Source organism: Erinaceus europaeus, chromosome 7 (assembly GCF_950295315.1).
Source record: "Erinaceus europaeus chromosome 7, mEriEur2.1, whole genome shotgun sequence".
NCBI lineage: Eukaryota > Metazoa > Chordata > Mammalia > Eulipotyphla > Erinaceidae > Erinaceus > Erinaceus europaeus.
Genome location: NC_080168.1, coordinates 106,853,526 through 106,870,384, shown reverse-complemented (window position 1 = coordinate 106,870,384; position 16,859 = coordinate 106,853,526). Strand labels below are relative to the sequence as shown.

At 57.2% G+C, this 16,859-nt stretch overlaps 1 protein-coding gene across 1 annotated transcript; it reads left to right on the top strand.

The window, feature by feature from the left end:
* Window positions 1-7,241: 7,241 nt before the first annotated feature.
* NXPH4 (neurexophilin 4) lies at window positions 7,242-16,176 on the top strand. Its single transcript, XM_007534966.3, has 2 exons — window positions 7,242-7,511; window positions 14,679-16,176. The coding sequence occupies exons 1-2, from the start codon at window positions 7,455-7,457 to the stop codon at window positions 15,534-15,536; spliced, it is 915 nt and encodes a 304-aa protein (XP_007535028.1). The 5' UTR covers window positions 7,242-7,454; the 3' UTR covers window positions 15,537-16,176.
* Window positions 16,177-16,859: the final 683 nt, after the last annotated feature.

Below are 16,859 nucleotides of genomic sequence, written 5' to 3'. Positions count from 1 at the left end.
TCTTTCTTTCCCCCGTCTTCCCCTCCTCTCTCCATTCCTCTGCTATCTAACAATGACGACATCGATAACAACAATAACAACTACAACAACAACAATGAAAAAACAAGGACGACAAAAGGGGAAATAAATAAATTTCATAAAATAAAAAAATTGTGGTCTGGGAGGTGGCGCAGTGGCTAAGGAACTAGACTCTCAACCATGAGGTCCTGAGTTCAATCCCCGGCAGCACATGTACCAGAGTGATGTCTGGCTCTTTCTCTCCCTCCTCCTATCTTTCTCATTAATAAATAAATAAAATCCAAAAAAAAAAAAATTTAAAGAAACCCCACTAGAATAAATGAACACAAAAGGCTGGGTGGTGGCTCACCAGGTAGAGCACACACTTCACCACACACAGAGTGGGGTTCAAGCCCCTGGTCCCCACCTACAGGGGGAAGCTTCCCAAGTCAGAGCAGTGCTGCAGATAGATGTCTCTCCTCCCTGTCTCTGTCTCCCGCTATATGTCAGAAAGAAGGAGGGGAAAGGAGTCAGCCAGTGGTACAGTGAGTAGAGTGCACATTGCAAAGTGCAAGGACCCTGATTCAAGCCCCCAGTCCCTGTTGTTGCGGTGGTCTGGTGTCCGGCTGCACCGCGGAGAAGAGAGCGGACGTCCAGAGCAAAGGGGTACACAGATCTTTATTATAGGATGGGGGGAGGTTTGGTTCAGACCACGTGGAGCCAGCCAGCAATGGCCGACCACGGGGGGAGAGCAGAGCCGAGAGCCCAGAGAGAGAGGGGGGAGGGGTGAGGGGGCTTTTTATTGGGCGACAACCAGGGGTGCCTAGGGCCAGGATTGGTTGAAAGGGGGCACTCTAGGATTTAGCGAGGCATAGAAAAACCTGGGGGCGGAGCCAGGATTGGTTGAAAGGGGGCACTCTAGGATTTAGCGGGGCATAGGAGACTGCATCAGAATAAGTCCTCAGCAACAAGTCCCCATTTGCAGGGGGAGGCTTTATGAGCAGTGAAGCAGTGCTGCAGGTGTCTCGCCCTATCTTTCTCTTATTGACTTCTCTCTATATCTAATAAGTAAACAAATAAATAGAAGGTGAAGAAGGAAGAAGAAAGAGCTGGGGAGATAATGTAATGGTTATGCAAAAGTGCCCGCATGCCTCAAGCACCAAAGAGCCCAGGTTTAATCTCCAACAGCAACATAATCCAGACCTGCAGAGTGCTCTGGTCTGTCTCTATCCCTTTATCTCATTAAAATAAATAAAATGTTTTTATATTTTTATATATTTATTTTCCCTTTTGTTGCCCTTTTTTATTGTTGCTGTAGTTATTAATGTAATTGTTGTTGGATAGGACAGAGAAATGGAGAGAGGAGGGGAAGACAGAGAGGAGGAGAGAAAGATAGACACCTGCAGACCTGCTTCACCGCCTGTGAAGCGACTCCCCTGCAGGGAGTCCCCCCAGATAAATTTTTTTAAGATTTAATTTATTTATTAATGAGAAAGATAGGAGGAGAGAGAGAAAGAATCAGACATCACTCTGGTACATGTGCTGCCAGGGATTGAACTCAGGACCTCACACTTGAGAGTCCAATGCTTTACCCACTGTGCCACCTCCTGGACCACAAATAAAATGTTCTTAAAAATAAGAAGGGAGTAGGGCACCAAAGTAAAAACCCTGAGGTGAGGGGTAGACATGCAGCTTCCTGGGACAGTGGGGGGTGGGAGTGGGTGGGAGGGATGGGTCACAGTCTTTTGGTGGTGGGAATGGTGTTTATGTACACTCCTAGTCAAATGTAGTCATATAAATCACTAGTTAATTAATATGAGAGGGGGAAAATTAATTGTATGTCTTGAAGTTTTTCAAAACACAAACTGAATCTTTTCAATATATGGGCTGTGTATTTGATATGCGGACTCTCTCAAAAGCCTAGACCAAGTAGATCAGAAGCAACCAATAGCACAGCTATATACAAGATACTGGGTACTGTACAGCAAACCCTAACAAAAGGACTTTTCAAAGTTAACCCAATTACCAAATAATGCGATGATAACATTAACTATCGACTGTCTTTTTGAACCCCAAGACAGCAGGAACCTCACATCTCCACTATAGAGCCTCTACCCTTGGATAGGGCCCGTATGCCTCTCCCAATCCATATCAAATAATATTGCATCTGCCGATCACAACCTAACCAACACAACGATGACCACCTCAACATGCTTCACTTCAGACTGTGTCCAGAGACTTCACGTGTGGAATGACAACCCTTCAGCTTCATTACTCGGGTGAGGCCTTTCCTTTCATAGTATACTCTAATTCCATCTCAGGTGGTTCACTTTCTAACAAAGTCCCAAAACCTAGATATACACCAGTTTCTGTGAGAGAGAGCATATGTTCACACGTATCCATAAACTACTGCAAAATATATACCTGAAAGCAGAAGTACACTAAAGTTTGCAGTGAGTACCCCCCTAACACTTCCTCTCCACTATTCCAAGCTTTGGGTCCATGATTGCTCAACAATTTGTTTGGCTTTGTATGTTAACTCTCTTTTCAGTCACCAGGTTCCAGATGTCATCAGGATGCTGGCCAGGTTTCCCTGGACTGAAGACCCCACCAATGTATCCTGGAGCTCCACTTCCCCAGAGACCCACCCTACTAGGGAAAGAGAGAGGCAGACTGGGAGTATGGACCGACCAGTCAACGCCCATGTTCAGCGGGGAAGCAATTACAGAAGCCAGACCTTCTACCTTCTGCAACCCACAATGACCCTGGGTCCATACTCCCAGAGGGATAGAGAATGGGAAAGCCATCAGGGGAGGGGGTGGGATATGGAGATTGGGTGGTGGGAATTGTGTGGAATTGTACCCCTCCTACCCTATGGGTTTGTTGATTTATCCTTTCTTAAATAAATTAATAAATAAATAAATAAGAAGGGGCCAGGCAGTAGCATAGCAGGTTAATTGCATGTGGTGTGAAGCGCAAGGACCAGCCGGTTTAAACCACCGGCTCCCCACCTGCAGGGGAGTCGCTTCACAGGCAGTGAAGCAGGTCTGCAGGTGTCTCTCTTTCTCTCCCCCTCTCTGTCTTCCCCTCCTTTCTCCATTTCTCTCTGTCCTATCCAACAACAACAATGGCAGTAACAACAACAAGGGTAACAAAAGGAAAAAAATGGCTTCCAAGAGCAATGGATTTGTAGTGCAGGACTCGAGCCCCAGTGGTAACCATGGAGGCGAAGAAGAAGAAGAAGGAGAAGGAGACAGAGAAAAAGAAGAAAATGGAAAAAGCCATTAGGAACAGTAAAGTTGTGCATGTATCAATAACCCTGATGGGAACATAACAATAATGATGATATAAATAGGCACAAGTCTGTGGCTGGGGCGAGTACTGGACTTACAAGTATGAGGTCCCAAGATCAACTTCTGGCATTGCTATGCCGGAATGCTGTTCTGGTCTCTCAGATAGACAGGTTTTTCTTTTTTTTTTTTTAAAGATTTTATTTATTTATTAATGAGAAAGATAGAAGGAGAGAGAAAGAGCCAGACATCACTCTGGTACATGTGCTGCCAGGGATTGAACTTGGGACCTCACACTTGAGAATCCAATGCTTTATTCACTGTGCCACCTCCTGGACCACGATAGACAGGTTTTTCTTCCCCTACTTCTCCTCCTCCTCCTCCTCCTCCTCCTCCTCCTCCTCCTTCTTCTTCTTCTTCTCCTTCTCCTTCTCCTCCTCCTCCTCCTTCTTCCTCTTCCTCCTCCTCTCCTTCTCCTTCTTCTTCTCCTTCTTCCTTATTGCTGCCCAGTCCTCACACTTGCACAATTCTTTTTTTTATTATTTATTTTCCCTTTTGTTGCCCTTGTTGTCTTTTTATTGTTGTTGTAGTTGTTGTTGTTGTTACTGATGCATCATTGTTAGATAGGACAGAGAGAAATGGAGAGAGGAGGGGAAGACAGAGAGGAGGAAAGACAGACACCTGCAGACCTGCTTCACCGCCTGTGAAGCGATTCCTCTGCAGGTGGGGATCCAGGGGCTCAAACAGGGATCCTTTCACTGGTCCTTGGGCTTTGCGCCACATGAGCTTAACCCACTGCGCTACCACCCAACTCCCAACACCTGCACAATTCTAAGCTCCCTTTTTTTCTTCTTCAATTTCAGATAGAGGCAGAGAGAGAGAAGGAAAGATTTCAGCACTGCTCTACTACTCATGGAGATTCCCTTGGGTGTTGTGCATGCTGTTTCCACGTGTTCCAGGTACCCAAAACCAGTTATTGTCACATAGCAAAGTGTGTATTTTACCGACATCCCCCCCACACACACACACACACACACACCCTCCAGAGCACTGCTCAGCTCTGGCTTATGATGGTGCTAGAGATTGAACCTGGGACCTTTTCTGCCTCAGGCATGACAGCCTTTTGCATAGCCATTGTGCTATCTGCCCAGTGCAAATCAATCTCTCTCTCTCTCTCTCCATATGTGTGTGTGTGTGTGTGTGTGTGTGTGTGTGTTTCTCTAAGCCTGTAGGGTGTTTCCATATAGTTCTCTCTGTTTCAGTTTGTTCTTGAAGTACTAATATCTCATATTTCATGGAGATTAATAAGATGCCAAGAGTAGAATTCTGGGGCTGGAGGAGAGTTAAGCTCAGTTTCCTGGGTCTCATGGGGCACCAACAGCACTAGCTCATCAACCATTTTTGACTTCCTAGGGAAAAAATGCCACAAAGAACCCCAGGTCTATTTCGTCCCCCGACCAGAAAGAGAAGCCTCTTACAGAAAGTCACACAGTTCCCCCACTGTCCACAGTTTGAAAGAGGGTTAGAACCTCACTCTCCCTTCAAACCCTAACATGAGGGCTGGCAAGATAGCTCACCGGGCTAGTCCACTCTCTGTCTCGGGCACAACTAAGGTTTGTGCCTGGTCCCCAGTGCCCTTAAGCGCTGTGATATTTTTCTTTCTCTGTTTCTCCATCTGAAAAAGCCAGCCTAAAACAACATAGCTCCAGTGAAGGCAAAAATAAACAATAAGTAAAAATAAGGAGAAAAAAAAAGCAAAGGAGATCTGGGAAGAAGACTGCATACACCCAGCTCCAGAGGAGGGTGTGGGGAGGGGTTACTGACTTTCATTCATCTGCCCTCCCAGGCTCAGCTTCTATCCCTGCTTCCTTGGGGGACCTAGAAGCTTAGACACCTCTGGAAACAAGAACTTCCCCTTCCGTCTTATTCCTGAGGTCTCATTTCCAACAGTAGCTTCCAGGCCCGCTCCCTTAGGCTCTTCTCTGCCTCCCTAGGGGACTCTGGGGAAACTGGGCATCTTGTTGATTGTTGAGAGGGAGATCTATGCTCTAGTTGTCCACCAGGTGGCGCATGCACTCCTGCAGAGCCTCAGCCAGAAGCCCAGCAGAGCCCCCTCCCCAATGCTCACACTAATTATGCACCTGCCCGCGGACCCCAGCCCAGCCCCTCTCTTCCTTCCCTCGGGCTATTCTGCCACGCCCCCTCTGCCCTCAGCCAGCCTGTCCGCTCCTCTCCCTCCCCCAGCACTGGCCCGCTCCCCACCCCCCACCAGCCCCACCCCCACCCTCCCTCCCTCTGCCAGCAGTGCATCTGGCGCCCCCGGGGAGCTACTGATTCTCTGCCTGTCGCCTCAAGATCCTGGGCAGAATGTGAGGGGCTTCCAGCTGTGGAATGGAACACACACCCCTCCAGTCAGTATCCTCACTCTGCCCGCCAGGAAAGGGCCTACTGAGAGGCAGTTTCTGCAAAGTCCCCAGCTGGTGAGGAAAGCTGGAGGGACCTGACGGAATGGAGAAGAAACAGGGGCAAAACCATAGGCAGAGGCTGGGAGGGGCAGAGAGAAAGATACAGAGATGGAGAGACAAGAACAGAAGCAGAGACTCAGGCAGTGGTGTGTATGGGTGACCTGACACCTTAGCAAAACCAACTATGAGGTGGGTCCGCACTCCAGAATATTGGACCCTGGCAATCGGCTAGTGTCCTGGGCACCCTGGGCCTGGGCGTGCCCACTGCCCCCACCCGACACCTGTGGTTGGCACCTGGGCTCAGGGTTCAGTTGGAACCTTGGGGCCATGGGCCTGGGTACTCCTGCCCCTTCTTGCTGCTCCTCTCTTCGCCCCGTCCACACCTGGATTCCTGTCCCCTGGCTTCTGTCTCTGGAGGTGTTACTGCCTTGACTTTTCAGCACCCCTGATGCTTTCTGCCTGTCTGTCACTTCCTCTTATCCATCTGTGGCTGGGCTTGTCTTTTGGACTGAGGGCACAGCATACATCGGTGTGGGCCTACCCAGGGTGGGTGGGCTCTGAGGACCTGGGTGGCTGTGCTCGCCTCCTGCTGGGAGTATGCCTTTGTCTGTCTGTCTGTATGTGGCAGTGTGCACACCTGTCTGTGTGTGCCTGCCTCTATGGTGTGGCCTCAGTGTGCGTGTGCACCCCTGTGGGGGGTTGTTGGTGTCTGCGGGCATGTATCTGTCTGTCTCGCCATCTCTTTGCCCCTGTCTCTCACTGTCTAGGTGTCATTCCTACCACAACCTCAGCCACAGCCTCAGTGCACAGCAACAGCTGACAGCTGAAGACTACAGGGCAGGGGAAAGAGACTTCAGGGAGGAGGGAAGGGAGGCAGGAACCAGAGGATGGGGACAGACAGGGCTGGGCTGTGGACAGACACAAGGACAGCGACGGAGGAGGGATGGGACGCGAGGAGCTGCTGGTGAAAGATGAGCCACTGGCAGGGAAGGGACGCTCAGTGCCCACCCCGCAGGGGCGCTGGGGGCGCGGGGCAGAGGTGGGGCGGCGATCCGGCGAAGAGGTCCCCGAGACGGCGGCGGGGGCGGGGCGGGGCGGGGCGGCGGCGCCGTTTGTCAGCCCTATTGACAGACGTGATGGGGTTTCCGTCCGTGATCAATGATTCTCATCTCCGGGCCGAATGAGCCGCGGGGCGCCCATCCATCCCCGTCAGCGCCGCGGCGGCCGCCCCGGGCCCCGCCCGCCCCTCGCCCCGGGCCTGCTCCTGCCCCCGGACGCACCGGGACCGGGAGCGCCTGAGGGCAGGGCATCCGGGGGCCGGTCCTGCAGGGTCCCCGAGTCCAGCCCGGAGCCTCCTCGCCGCGCAGACCCCGGCTCTCGGGTACGCGGCCCCGCCGCCCGCGCCGCTTCGCACCTGGGCGGGGGGCGTGTCCAGGGTGTGTCGGGGTGAAAGTCACCTTCGGTGCCCCCCGCCGGGCGGGAGGGGGCGCGCAGGGCGCGGCCGGGATTGGAGCGCGCGGAGCCCCGCCCCCCGCCCGAGTCAGACCCAACTTTCTCCCCCGCCCGCACCCCGCGCCCCGCCCCCCGCGCCGCTGCTCCGCTCAGTCCGCTCAGTCCGCTGGCCCCGCAGCCGCCGCTCGCCCGCGCCCCGGGACCCCCGCGCCCCGGGCTCCCAGCGCCCCGCGCCGACCCCGGCCGCACCATGCAGCTGCTCCAGGAATGGCTGCTCCTGCTCCTTGGCCCGTGGCTCCTGAGAAAGGTAAGGGCGGCGGGGGGCGCGGGGTCCCGGAATGCCAGGGGCCCGGTGCAAGCTGCGTCCCCAGTCCGAGCCGCCCAACTTTGCGTGGCGTGGGGGGCACGGACAGACCGACTGCCCTGCTCAGGACAGGCAGAGCCTCCCCGTGCAAGTTGGTGGAAGGCTGGGCGCGGGGACCGGGGTGCGGGCCCTGCGAGGAGCTGGTTCGGGCGCGGCGGGGGAGGGGCTGCAGCCCGACCCGCGAGTGCGCCAGACGGAGCGGGAGTGCGAGACAGACAGACAAGCCAGCGGGGTGTCAGCCTCGCCGCCTCTCCGCGCCAACCTCGCTCGCCTCCTTCGCTGTCTGTCCTTCCACCCTCCACCCCCCTCCTGCTCAAGTCTCTTCTCTGCACTTGCCACAAGGCCAGGTGGGCACCAGGCTCCGCGCCTCCACGGCCCGGGCACGCTCCCGCGAACTCACACCCGCGCCGCCCAACTTGGCCCGCGGAGACAACCCCCTCCCGGCTACAGCCTCAGACAAACCCCTCTATCGCCCGCCGACAGGGGTGGGGGCACTCTGAAAAGGGGACCCCTGACTGCCGCGCCGCCCCAGGCTCCCCGGCCATGTCCCCAAGGCTCAGGGGACCCGGACTTGACCCGCGTCTGGCGGCTTGGCGCCCTCAGCTCCTGCTGGTGCGGCTCCTGTGTGGCGGGGTAGTGCGGGGTCAGCGTGCCCACCCAAGCGTGTGCCTTTGCCCTCCCCAGGCGTGGGTGTCTGGTGTTGGGGTGCTCTCCGCATGTGTGTGCCACTGTGCAGAGTGCTGCCCTTTTGAATGGTGCTACTGTCTGCCTTTGGGCATCCATCTACTCCTGCTGTACTTCCTACCAAGGGGGCCTAGGTCTCCCTCTCTTTCCATCAGTCTCCCCTGTCCATGGTTACCCATATTCCTGCACCCCAACTGTGACTTACCTAGTTTGGGGACAGGTAGTTGGCTTCCTAGAATCCTGCATCTCAACCCTCAGCCCCAGAGAAGTCTGGAAAGGGGTGGTTCTCCCTCCCCCCACTCTGCCCCATCTCTTGCACCCTGGTCTCCCAGCAGCCCTAGCAGGGTGGGGGAAGCTGACGATTTGAGTGCCTAGATCCTCCCAAACCTGCCCAATGACCTTGAGGGGCTGGGAGATGGGCAGCTGGGGCCTCTACCTCAGTGGCTCCACTGGCAGGTGCTTCCTTTGGACCTGCTGCCCAACTCTGCCCTTAGAGAACCAAGGCTGGGTCTCTGCCATCAGGTCTGAGGTGGAGAGGAGGTGGGACTGTGCACCCCATCCTTTCTACTTCCTCCTTGCTCCTCTCACCCTCCCCACCCAATCTCCCCACCAAATCAGCTCCCCTGTGGACAGATCTGGTTTAATTTCCTTTGCCCCCTGAAGGGGAAAGAAACATCTGGCAGAGACTGGAGGGAGGGTAGGCGAGAGGCTGTGAGGGATGGGATCTGGCTGGGTGTGTGGGAGCTGCAGCTGTGGGCCTCTGTGGGGAGGGGCATCTACTGTCTAGTCCAGTTTGTGTGTGCAGGCCATGGCTGACTGGTATGCATAACTGTGCTCACGTGGCCAGCTGCCTGGGTGTGTTCATGTGCACCTGTGAGTATGGGCACACACCTCTGTGTGTACCCCAAGGTGAGTCCCTGATGCCTCTGTGTGCCAAGGTGTATGTGCTGTCTACACCTGAGTCTTGGGGATTGTAAGTGTATATCTGTGTGTTTGTGTTTTTGAGTGCATTTGAGCGTGCATGTGGGATTGTGAGCCTGAGGGTGTGTGTGTGTGTGTGTGTGTGTGTTGTAGAAGGAGAGAAAGAGAGGCTGGTATGTGTATATGCAGACTCACTCAGCACTCTCAGTGGGTAGACACACGCAGGGTAGGTATGAGACTAGAGGGGCCAGATTATAGCACAGCTTTTTGGGAAACCCTATCAAATGTTTCCAACCCTGATTTTTCCAGGGCTGCTTACTCACCCTTCTGCTGGGCTTTCCACTCCTGCTCCTCTCCAGACCTGGGACTCCTGCCCCTTGGGGCTCTGGCTTTGCATCCAGGCCTTCAAGATATTTCCAACAAGGTCTCTCTACCTCCTCTCCCGCTCTGCCTGTCCTCTTCACCCCTTGCCAAAGCCACTGCCTGCTGGGAGAAGTAGTAGCGATCAATAGCCACTAATCAGTAATAACTAATCACTAATTAGCTGGGGGAGGGCATAGACCAGGGCCCTGGGGAACCTTCCAGTTCCATTCTGCCTCAGGGAAGGATTAGGCCCAGAAGCTAGTCTCAGAGCCCCTGGCCCCAACCTGGTGTCTAGCCACCCCTCCCGCATCCTCCGTGGGCTCCTAGCCCCCCAGCTAATCTCTGGCTGGGCCACTCAGGCACGTGCAGTCTGGGCCCTGAGCTGCTGCTGGAGATTTGGGGGGTAATCAGGGCTGCAGCTGGGCCTGGGGCTCTGAGAAGGAGGTGCAGTGACAGCTCCCTAGGGCAGTGTTGGAGAAGGGAGGGGTTCCGCTGCAAAGGAGAATTTTGAGGGCCCTGATGCTGGTGGCGGTGGTGGTGAGGCCGCTTGGAGGTGTGGGACAGGATGACAATGGGGCAGAGGTGAGGTCATTGGAAAGCAGAAACTAGGTAAGGGAGGGTCACGGGGGGCACAGCCGGGGTCACAGGAAAAGAGACAGACAGCGGACACCAAGTTGGCAGGTGGGGGGAGCGAAAAGCACTGAGGTCAGAGTTACAGTCATGTCAGCAGGTGGCCAACTTTGGACCTAGCCCCGCAATTCCAGGGTGGGGTCCTGGAGGGAGACCTGGGACTCAGAGAGGGTGGGGTCGTGGGCGGGGTCCCTGGACTCCTAGATGGCAGGGTGCAGTGGGGGTGTGGAGGCGCGGGGTGGGGAAGCAGAGAGCGCTGCCTTGAGCGCTGGAAATTGGAAAGTCCCCCCCCACCTCTCCCTCCCCTGCCCCTCCTCCACCTCCACCCCGCCCACTCCCCCTCCGGCTCCGGCTTCGGGAAATTACATCCCGGCTCCGCTGCTCACCCCCCCACCACCGCGCCCTGGAGCCCGCGCCTTTATAGGCACATTTATTGCAATAATAAAGTGAGGCGCGGGGCGGGGGGCGGGGGGCAGCCATTCCCGGGGGGATGGCGCCGGCTCTAGGAAGCAGGGAAATAAAATAAAATAAAATAAAATCAAAATTCAGATAACGGTGAGCTTCGCGCTGCAGGCCGCGAGCTGGCGAGCAGGCGGGGCTTTGGGGGAGGGGGCGCCCGGCCCAAGGGCAGAGCCCGCCCGCCAGCGGTCCCGCCCCCTCACGCTATGGCGGGGCCGGGAAGGGGGTCTCTGCGCCTCCACCTGCTAGGCCCCTCTGCAGCCGGATCCTGCCGGCTTCCGCCTCCGCCTCCGCCTGGTCACCCCGGCCTGTCCTCAGCTCCTGTCTCCCGTCTCCTCCCTGTCTCCCCTTTTCCATGCAGATCCTACTCCCAGGTGCCTGCAACCTGGTTTCTGTCCCCATTTCTGTTCCCATCCCATCCCCAGTCAAGCCTGTACCCAGTGTCCATCCCTCATGCTCTGTCTCCTTCTCCCACACCCATTCTGGTCACCCCAGCCACCCCTATCTTCATTCCGGGTGTCCCTTGGCCCACCTGCACTCCTATCTCTGTCCCTCATTACTGCTCTGTTGCCCAACCTTAGCTCTGTGCCCCCTGGTTGTGCCTGCCATGCCCCCCTCACCCCCAAACCGGCCTGTTCTCTCCATCTCAGCCTTCACCCTTCACTCCTAGTCTCCTGTCAGACCCCAGCCACGACATGCGCGCGCGCGCGCACACACACACACACACACACACACACACAGTCCCTTGACTTTCTTGGTGCAAAGGCTCAGTACAGCCCTCCGCCCCAACTAAAGCCCAGTTTCATCCAGGGTGTGGGTGCTGTTCCCTCCCCCATCAGAATCCTGAGTGGCCTGGCCTGACCCAGCAGCTGGTGAGAAGCTGACCAGTCTGAGGCCCAGGGAGGTGTGCCCTGCAATGCGGCTGGGGGCCTGATCCTTCCCTATTCCCAGTGGTCCCGGTTCAGAAAAGTCCTCCCCACACACACATATATACACACACACACCAGTTTGTCAGCCGCAGGAGGCAGCCTCGACTCTTTTCCAGTGCGTGGGCTCGATGCCTCAGGGGCAAGTGCTCCTGGCTGGGCTCCCACCTTGCTTGGGACTGGAGGCGCTGGTGAAGCACCCTCCCTCTCCTACCCACACTCCAGCCTCAGAGCACCTCCGCCCCTCACGCTAACAGGCAGGCGGGCAAGCCTCTCCCCTCTGCAAATGTCACAGCGCCCAATTAGCTTAATTAAAGCAGCTCTGGAGTGAGGGGGACCAGCCTCGGACAGCACCCTGCACCGTGGTCAGTGGAGAAGGAACAGCTCTGCCGCTCATGGGCATAGGGGAGATCCTTCTACACCCACCCAGCATTCCCCTCACTCCACCCTCCACCCACAGTTAGAGACAGGCAGCCTGAAGAATAGAGGGGAAGAACCACAGACAGATAGATGGGGGGACACTGAGAGAGTTGGAGAAAAAATTAGAGACAGGACAAGGAAGAGACTGAGAGACAGAGTCTCAGAGAAGAGTCAGTGAGAGAAAGATGGGAAAAAAACGGTGAAGGAGGGTGAGCAAGAGAGAGAGTGAGCTTGCGAGTGAGCAAGGAAGCCAGAGGGAGGATTTGATTTTATTTTACTCCATGTTCCCATTTCTCGGCTCGTTTCCCCGCAGACGCTCACCCCTCCCTGCCTGAGCGCCACCAAGGTCGCTTTGGCCGCTCCCCCTCCACTCTCCCCTTTTATCTTGACTGTCTCCTGCTGAGGGTGGGGGGTGCTGGTGCCCAAAGCCCAGGGATTTGCTGGATCAGACAGCAATTTGTCTGGGATCAGGGGTGGGCATGGGGGGGGGGGTAGAGGAACAAGATACCAGGCACTCCTCACCACCTAGCCAAATCTCCTTCCCTCACACACACACACCCCAAGCTGATGTCTGGAAGGAAGTCTCTGGACTAGAGTGGACAGGGTGCTCCTGGGGCTTCCTGGAGAGGTTCTGGCAGTGGGGATGGCTGGATGCCACCGGAGAGAGCGGGTGGTGGGCCCTGAGGGTGGGGAGATTAGGAGTCTAAAAGCAAATGGCACACACACACACACACACACACACACACACACACACACACACTGACTTTCCTTGGAAGCTACCAGTACTTCCTCCCACCTCCAGAGTCCTCCAGGGCTCAAGCCCTGGCCTCTGCAAACCCATCTTTTGGCATTGGCCTCTGCTTCTAGAGGCCCCTCCCCCTCTCCTGGGGGGTCTCCTGTCCCCAGCCTCTCTCAGGCCTACCAACAGGGTGTTAGCTGCCAGCTGAAGCTGTCTCTCTGAGTCAGTCACTCATGCCACCCCCGCCCCCCTCACCTGCGCCGTGAGGAGGGACGCCTGGGAGGAGGGATGAGGGGGCGATAAATATGTATGATGAGCGGGTGGTGGCGGCATTAATAACCCGGGATCTCAGCACTGCAGGGATGGGGACCAGGCAGTGGAGAGTCTAGCCCAGCAGCTTGACTGGGCCATTCCTGGCCTCCTGGGATGCATGTGCGTACACACAGGTGTGTGCAAACACTGGGGACACCCACTCTACCAGGGCTCTTCACCTAAAGCTCAGTTTGCAGGCCACCACGTACCCCCACACCACTCATGCCGCTCACACACGCACCCCCTTGGGGGTGCACTTGTTATCCCACTGTGGACACACACCCTAAAGGAAAAGCTAAACACACAGGATCCAGAATGACAGGTGCTCACACAGGGAAAATAACACCGCCAGTGGATCACACAACCCCCTCAGACTCACCACTAGTCACAACTACCACAAATGAACACACAGCCTCATTAGATCAACACACAGAAAGAAGATAAACACAGCCAGCTCAGCCACACAAAGCCACCACAAATAGGCTTCCCCAAGCTGGCACACAGGGGCATACACACAGTCACCACAGCCCTGCACACAACCACCACATCCAACCAGTTATCACTACTGGCTTGCTCAGTCACTCACAATCGCTTCAGGTAGACAGACACTCACCCCGTAACGCCAGGCTGACAAGCACAGCCACCCCAGACTGACACACGGAGTCTGAACCCACACACAGAAAGGGCCATACTGACAGCCCAGCCCTCTGCCAGCCAGTACAGCCTGACTGACACACTCTTGATACACACACACACACACACACACACACACACACACACACTGCTCCTCTTCCAGTCCCCTCCCAGAGCGGCATCTCCATATTTCTTCCTCTGCTTCACACCACCTCCTTCACTCCTGGCCACCCCCACCCCGCCCTGCCAGATAATTGATAGCTGGGGCCAGGCCCCGCTGCTCCCGCCTCTCTATCCATCTTGTACACGAGCCCGCGCTGTCACCCAGATAGGCTGCCACCTGAGACACACTGCGTGGTGAGGGCTGTTTGGTGGCTTCCAGTGGCTACCAGGACATCTCCCCCACAGAAGAAATGATGGGGCCTGGGGGTGGGTGTTGAACACAACCAGATTCTTCACTCCTCTTGGGGCTGAGGCTGGCTGGGGCTCTAGTCCTGGCAGAGGCTTCCCGAGGCTTGACTGCTCTTTTGATGTTCAGTGATGCCAGGGGCCATGCTTGCTCTAACCAAGCCCACCATTCCCAACCAATCTGGCTTCAGTGACCTAGTTCAAAATCATCTGGTTTGGTCTTTCTTGTCTGACCCACACTGGGGTTCTTCCTGTGAGAGCAGGTGCATTCTGAGTGTCATTTCACAGATGTAGAAACTGTGGCCCACAGACAGAAAGTGACTTGGGGCGAGGGTAGCTTGCATAATGTTATGCAAAGAGACTCTAATCTCTGAGACTCCAAAGTCCCAGGTTCAATCCCTTACACCAGAGTTGAACAGTTTTCTGGTTAACAAATAAATAAAATAAACAAGGAAGTGACTTGGCAAGAACTCAGGGCTTAAAAGGGCAGCCGCCTGCTCCCCTGCACGACCCCTGAGAAGCCCCCATCTCCCAGTGGGGTGACAGGAGTCTGGGTGGGTTTTGTTGGGGCGCCAGGCGGCAGCCCAACGTCGTTCTGTCCTCTCTTGTCCGCAGGCTGTGAGCGCGCAGGTGCCAGATTCCGGAAGACCGCAGTACTTGGAGCTGCGCCCCGCCGCTGCGGGAGAGAGCGCCCCAGGCCACCAGCTCCAGGTGCCCAGGTCCCCAGATGGCCTGGGCGCCGCCCGCGCTTGGAGCTGGGCCTGGCCGGCTAACCACACGGGGGCGCTGGCGCGCGCCGGGGAACTGCCCGCGCCGCGCACCAAGAGGAAGCCGTCCATCAAGGCGGCGCGCGCGAAGAAGATCTTCGGCTGGGGGGACTTCTACTTCCGAGTGCACACCCTCAAGTTCTCGCTGCTCGTCACCGGCAAGATCGTGGACCACGTGAACGGCACCTTCAGCGTCTACTTCCGCCACAACTCCTCCAGCCTGGGCAACCTCAGCGTGAGCATTGTGCCGCCGTCCAAGCGCGTCGAGTTCGGGGGTGGCGTCTGGCTGCCCGGGCCCGGCCCCCACTCCCTGCAGTCCACGCTGGCCCTCGAGGGGGTGCTGCCCGGGCTGGGGCCGCCGCTGGGCTTAGCGGCCGCGGCGCCGGCGCTCGGGGGCCCCTTCGGGGGCGCGCTGGCGGGCCCGCTGGGGGGCGCGCTGGGGGTGCCCGGGGCCAAGGAGTCGCGCGCCTTTAATTGCCACGTGGAGTATGAGAAGACCAACCGCGCGCGCAAGCACCGCCCGTGCCTCTACGACCCGTCGCAGGTGTGCTTCACCGAGCACACGCAGAGCCAGGCCGCCTGGCTGTGCGCCAAGCCCTTCAAAGTCATCTGCATCTTCGTCTCCTTCCTCAGTTTCGACTACAAACTGGTGCAGAAGGTGTGCCCAGACTACAACTTCCAGAGCGAGCACCCCTACTTCGGATAGCGCGCTCCCTCCCTGCCCACCCCCCCCGTGCCACACCCCGCCCGAGCCCCGCCCAGTCCCTGCCCCCCCACCCCCGTCCTGCAGTTCCTCTCTTTTCATTCTGGGGGCCGAGGGCAACGACCCTCCTGGAGGGCCATAGGCCAGCGTGGGTCTCCCCTTCTTCCTGGGGAGTCACTAGGGGTCACCCGCTCTGTAGGCTACACCCCCAAAGTGGAGGGGCTTGAAAGCAGCCTCAGAACAGGTGGGGATTAGGGGAGCAGTTCCAGCACCTCCCCACCTCCGTCCACTCTGGGTCGACCCCTCTGTGTCCTTGGCGAGGGTTGGACGCTCCCCTCGGCCCGCAGCTTTAAGGCCCGGCCTGCCCCCCTCACCACGCCCCCGCTCTCATTGCCCCTGTCCTGCGCTAGACATCCGGTTACACCCTGTCCCGCGTAGACTGTATCCCTGCGCCCCACTGCCTGCGCTGTGCCTCCCCTCCCCCGCTGCCCCCTTGGGGGCGACTCCGGCCCTCGCCCCCCCGCCCACCCACTTCCCTCCCGTCCCTGCAAAGCCTGTGCCACCCGCTGCTTCCTCTCGGCGGTGTTTTTTCTACGCCAAAAACAGACGGGGAAGGGAACAAAATAAAGTGAAATCCAGTGCGCATCTGTGTGAGACCTCTGTCCGGAAGGGAAGGAAGGCTGTGGGCTCGGGTCTGGCGGAAATCCCCGGCTGGGGTCTCTCTCCCCGACCACTCCTGGGGAAACCGAGACAGTCTGATCTTGGAGGTCAGCCAAGACTGGCTAGGATAAACATGAGGGGTCCCTTGGGTCAGGCGCCCTGCCTGAGAGGCAGTTTTTCTCCCCAGGGATGGGCGAAGGGTGGTAGGGTTCACACTGAGCGGATCCCCCTCCCCCAAGGGTCTGGCGGAGGCGGCCCAGGCCTTGGGTGGGACCCGGACGTAGAGACAGCGCGGGCTGAGCGCTGACAACCTGCTAAGCTCTCGGGCCCGGGGGCTGGCAGGGGGAGCGGGGCGGTGTTTGCGGCATCTGGAGTCATCGATCTTCCTTTTCCTTCCTAATTTCGTGGGCGCTGAGTTTGCAGACGGCTGAAGGAGGGAGAGAGGGAGGCCTGAGACAAGCGGGTGGGGGAAGGGACCCGCGCGAGTTAGGAGAGCCCTGGCTCCGTCGCGCTCGCAGCCTGCAGACCAGGCCCCTTTGCCTGCTGCCCACCCTCCACAGCCTCCCGCCGCAGGCTCCCTCCTGCCGCTGCCGCAGCTAATTTTATCCGCCCCCAGCCCTGGCCAGGGCGTTAATTGGCTGTGGCTTCATTAGCAGTTCTGGAGCT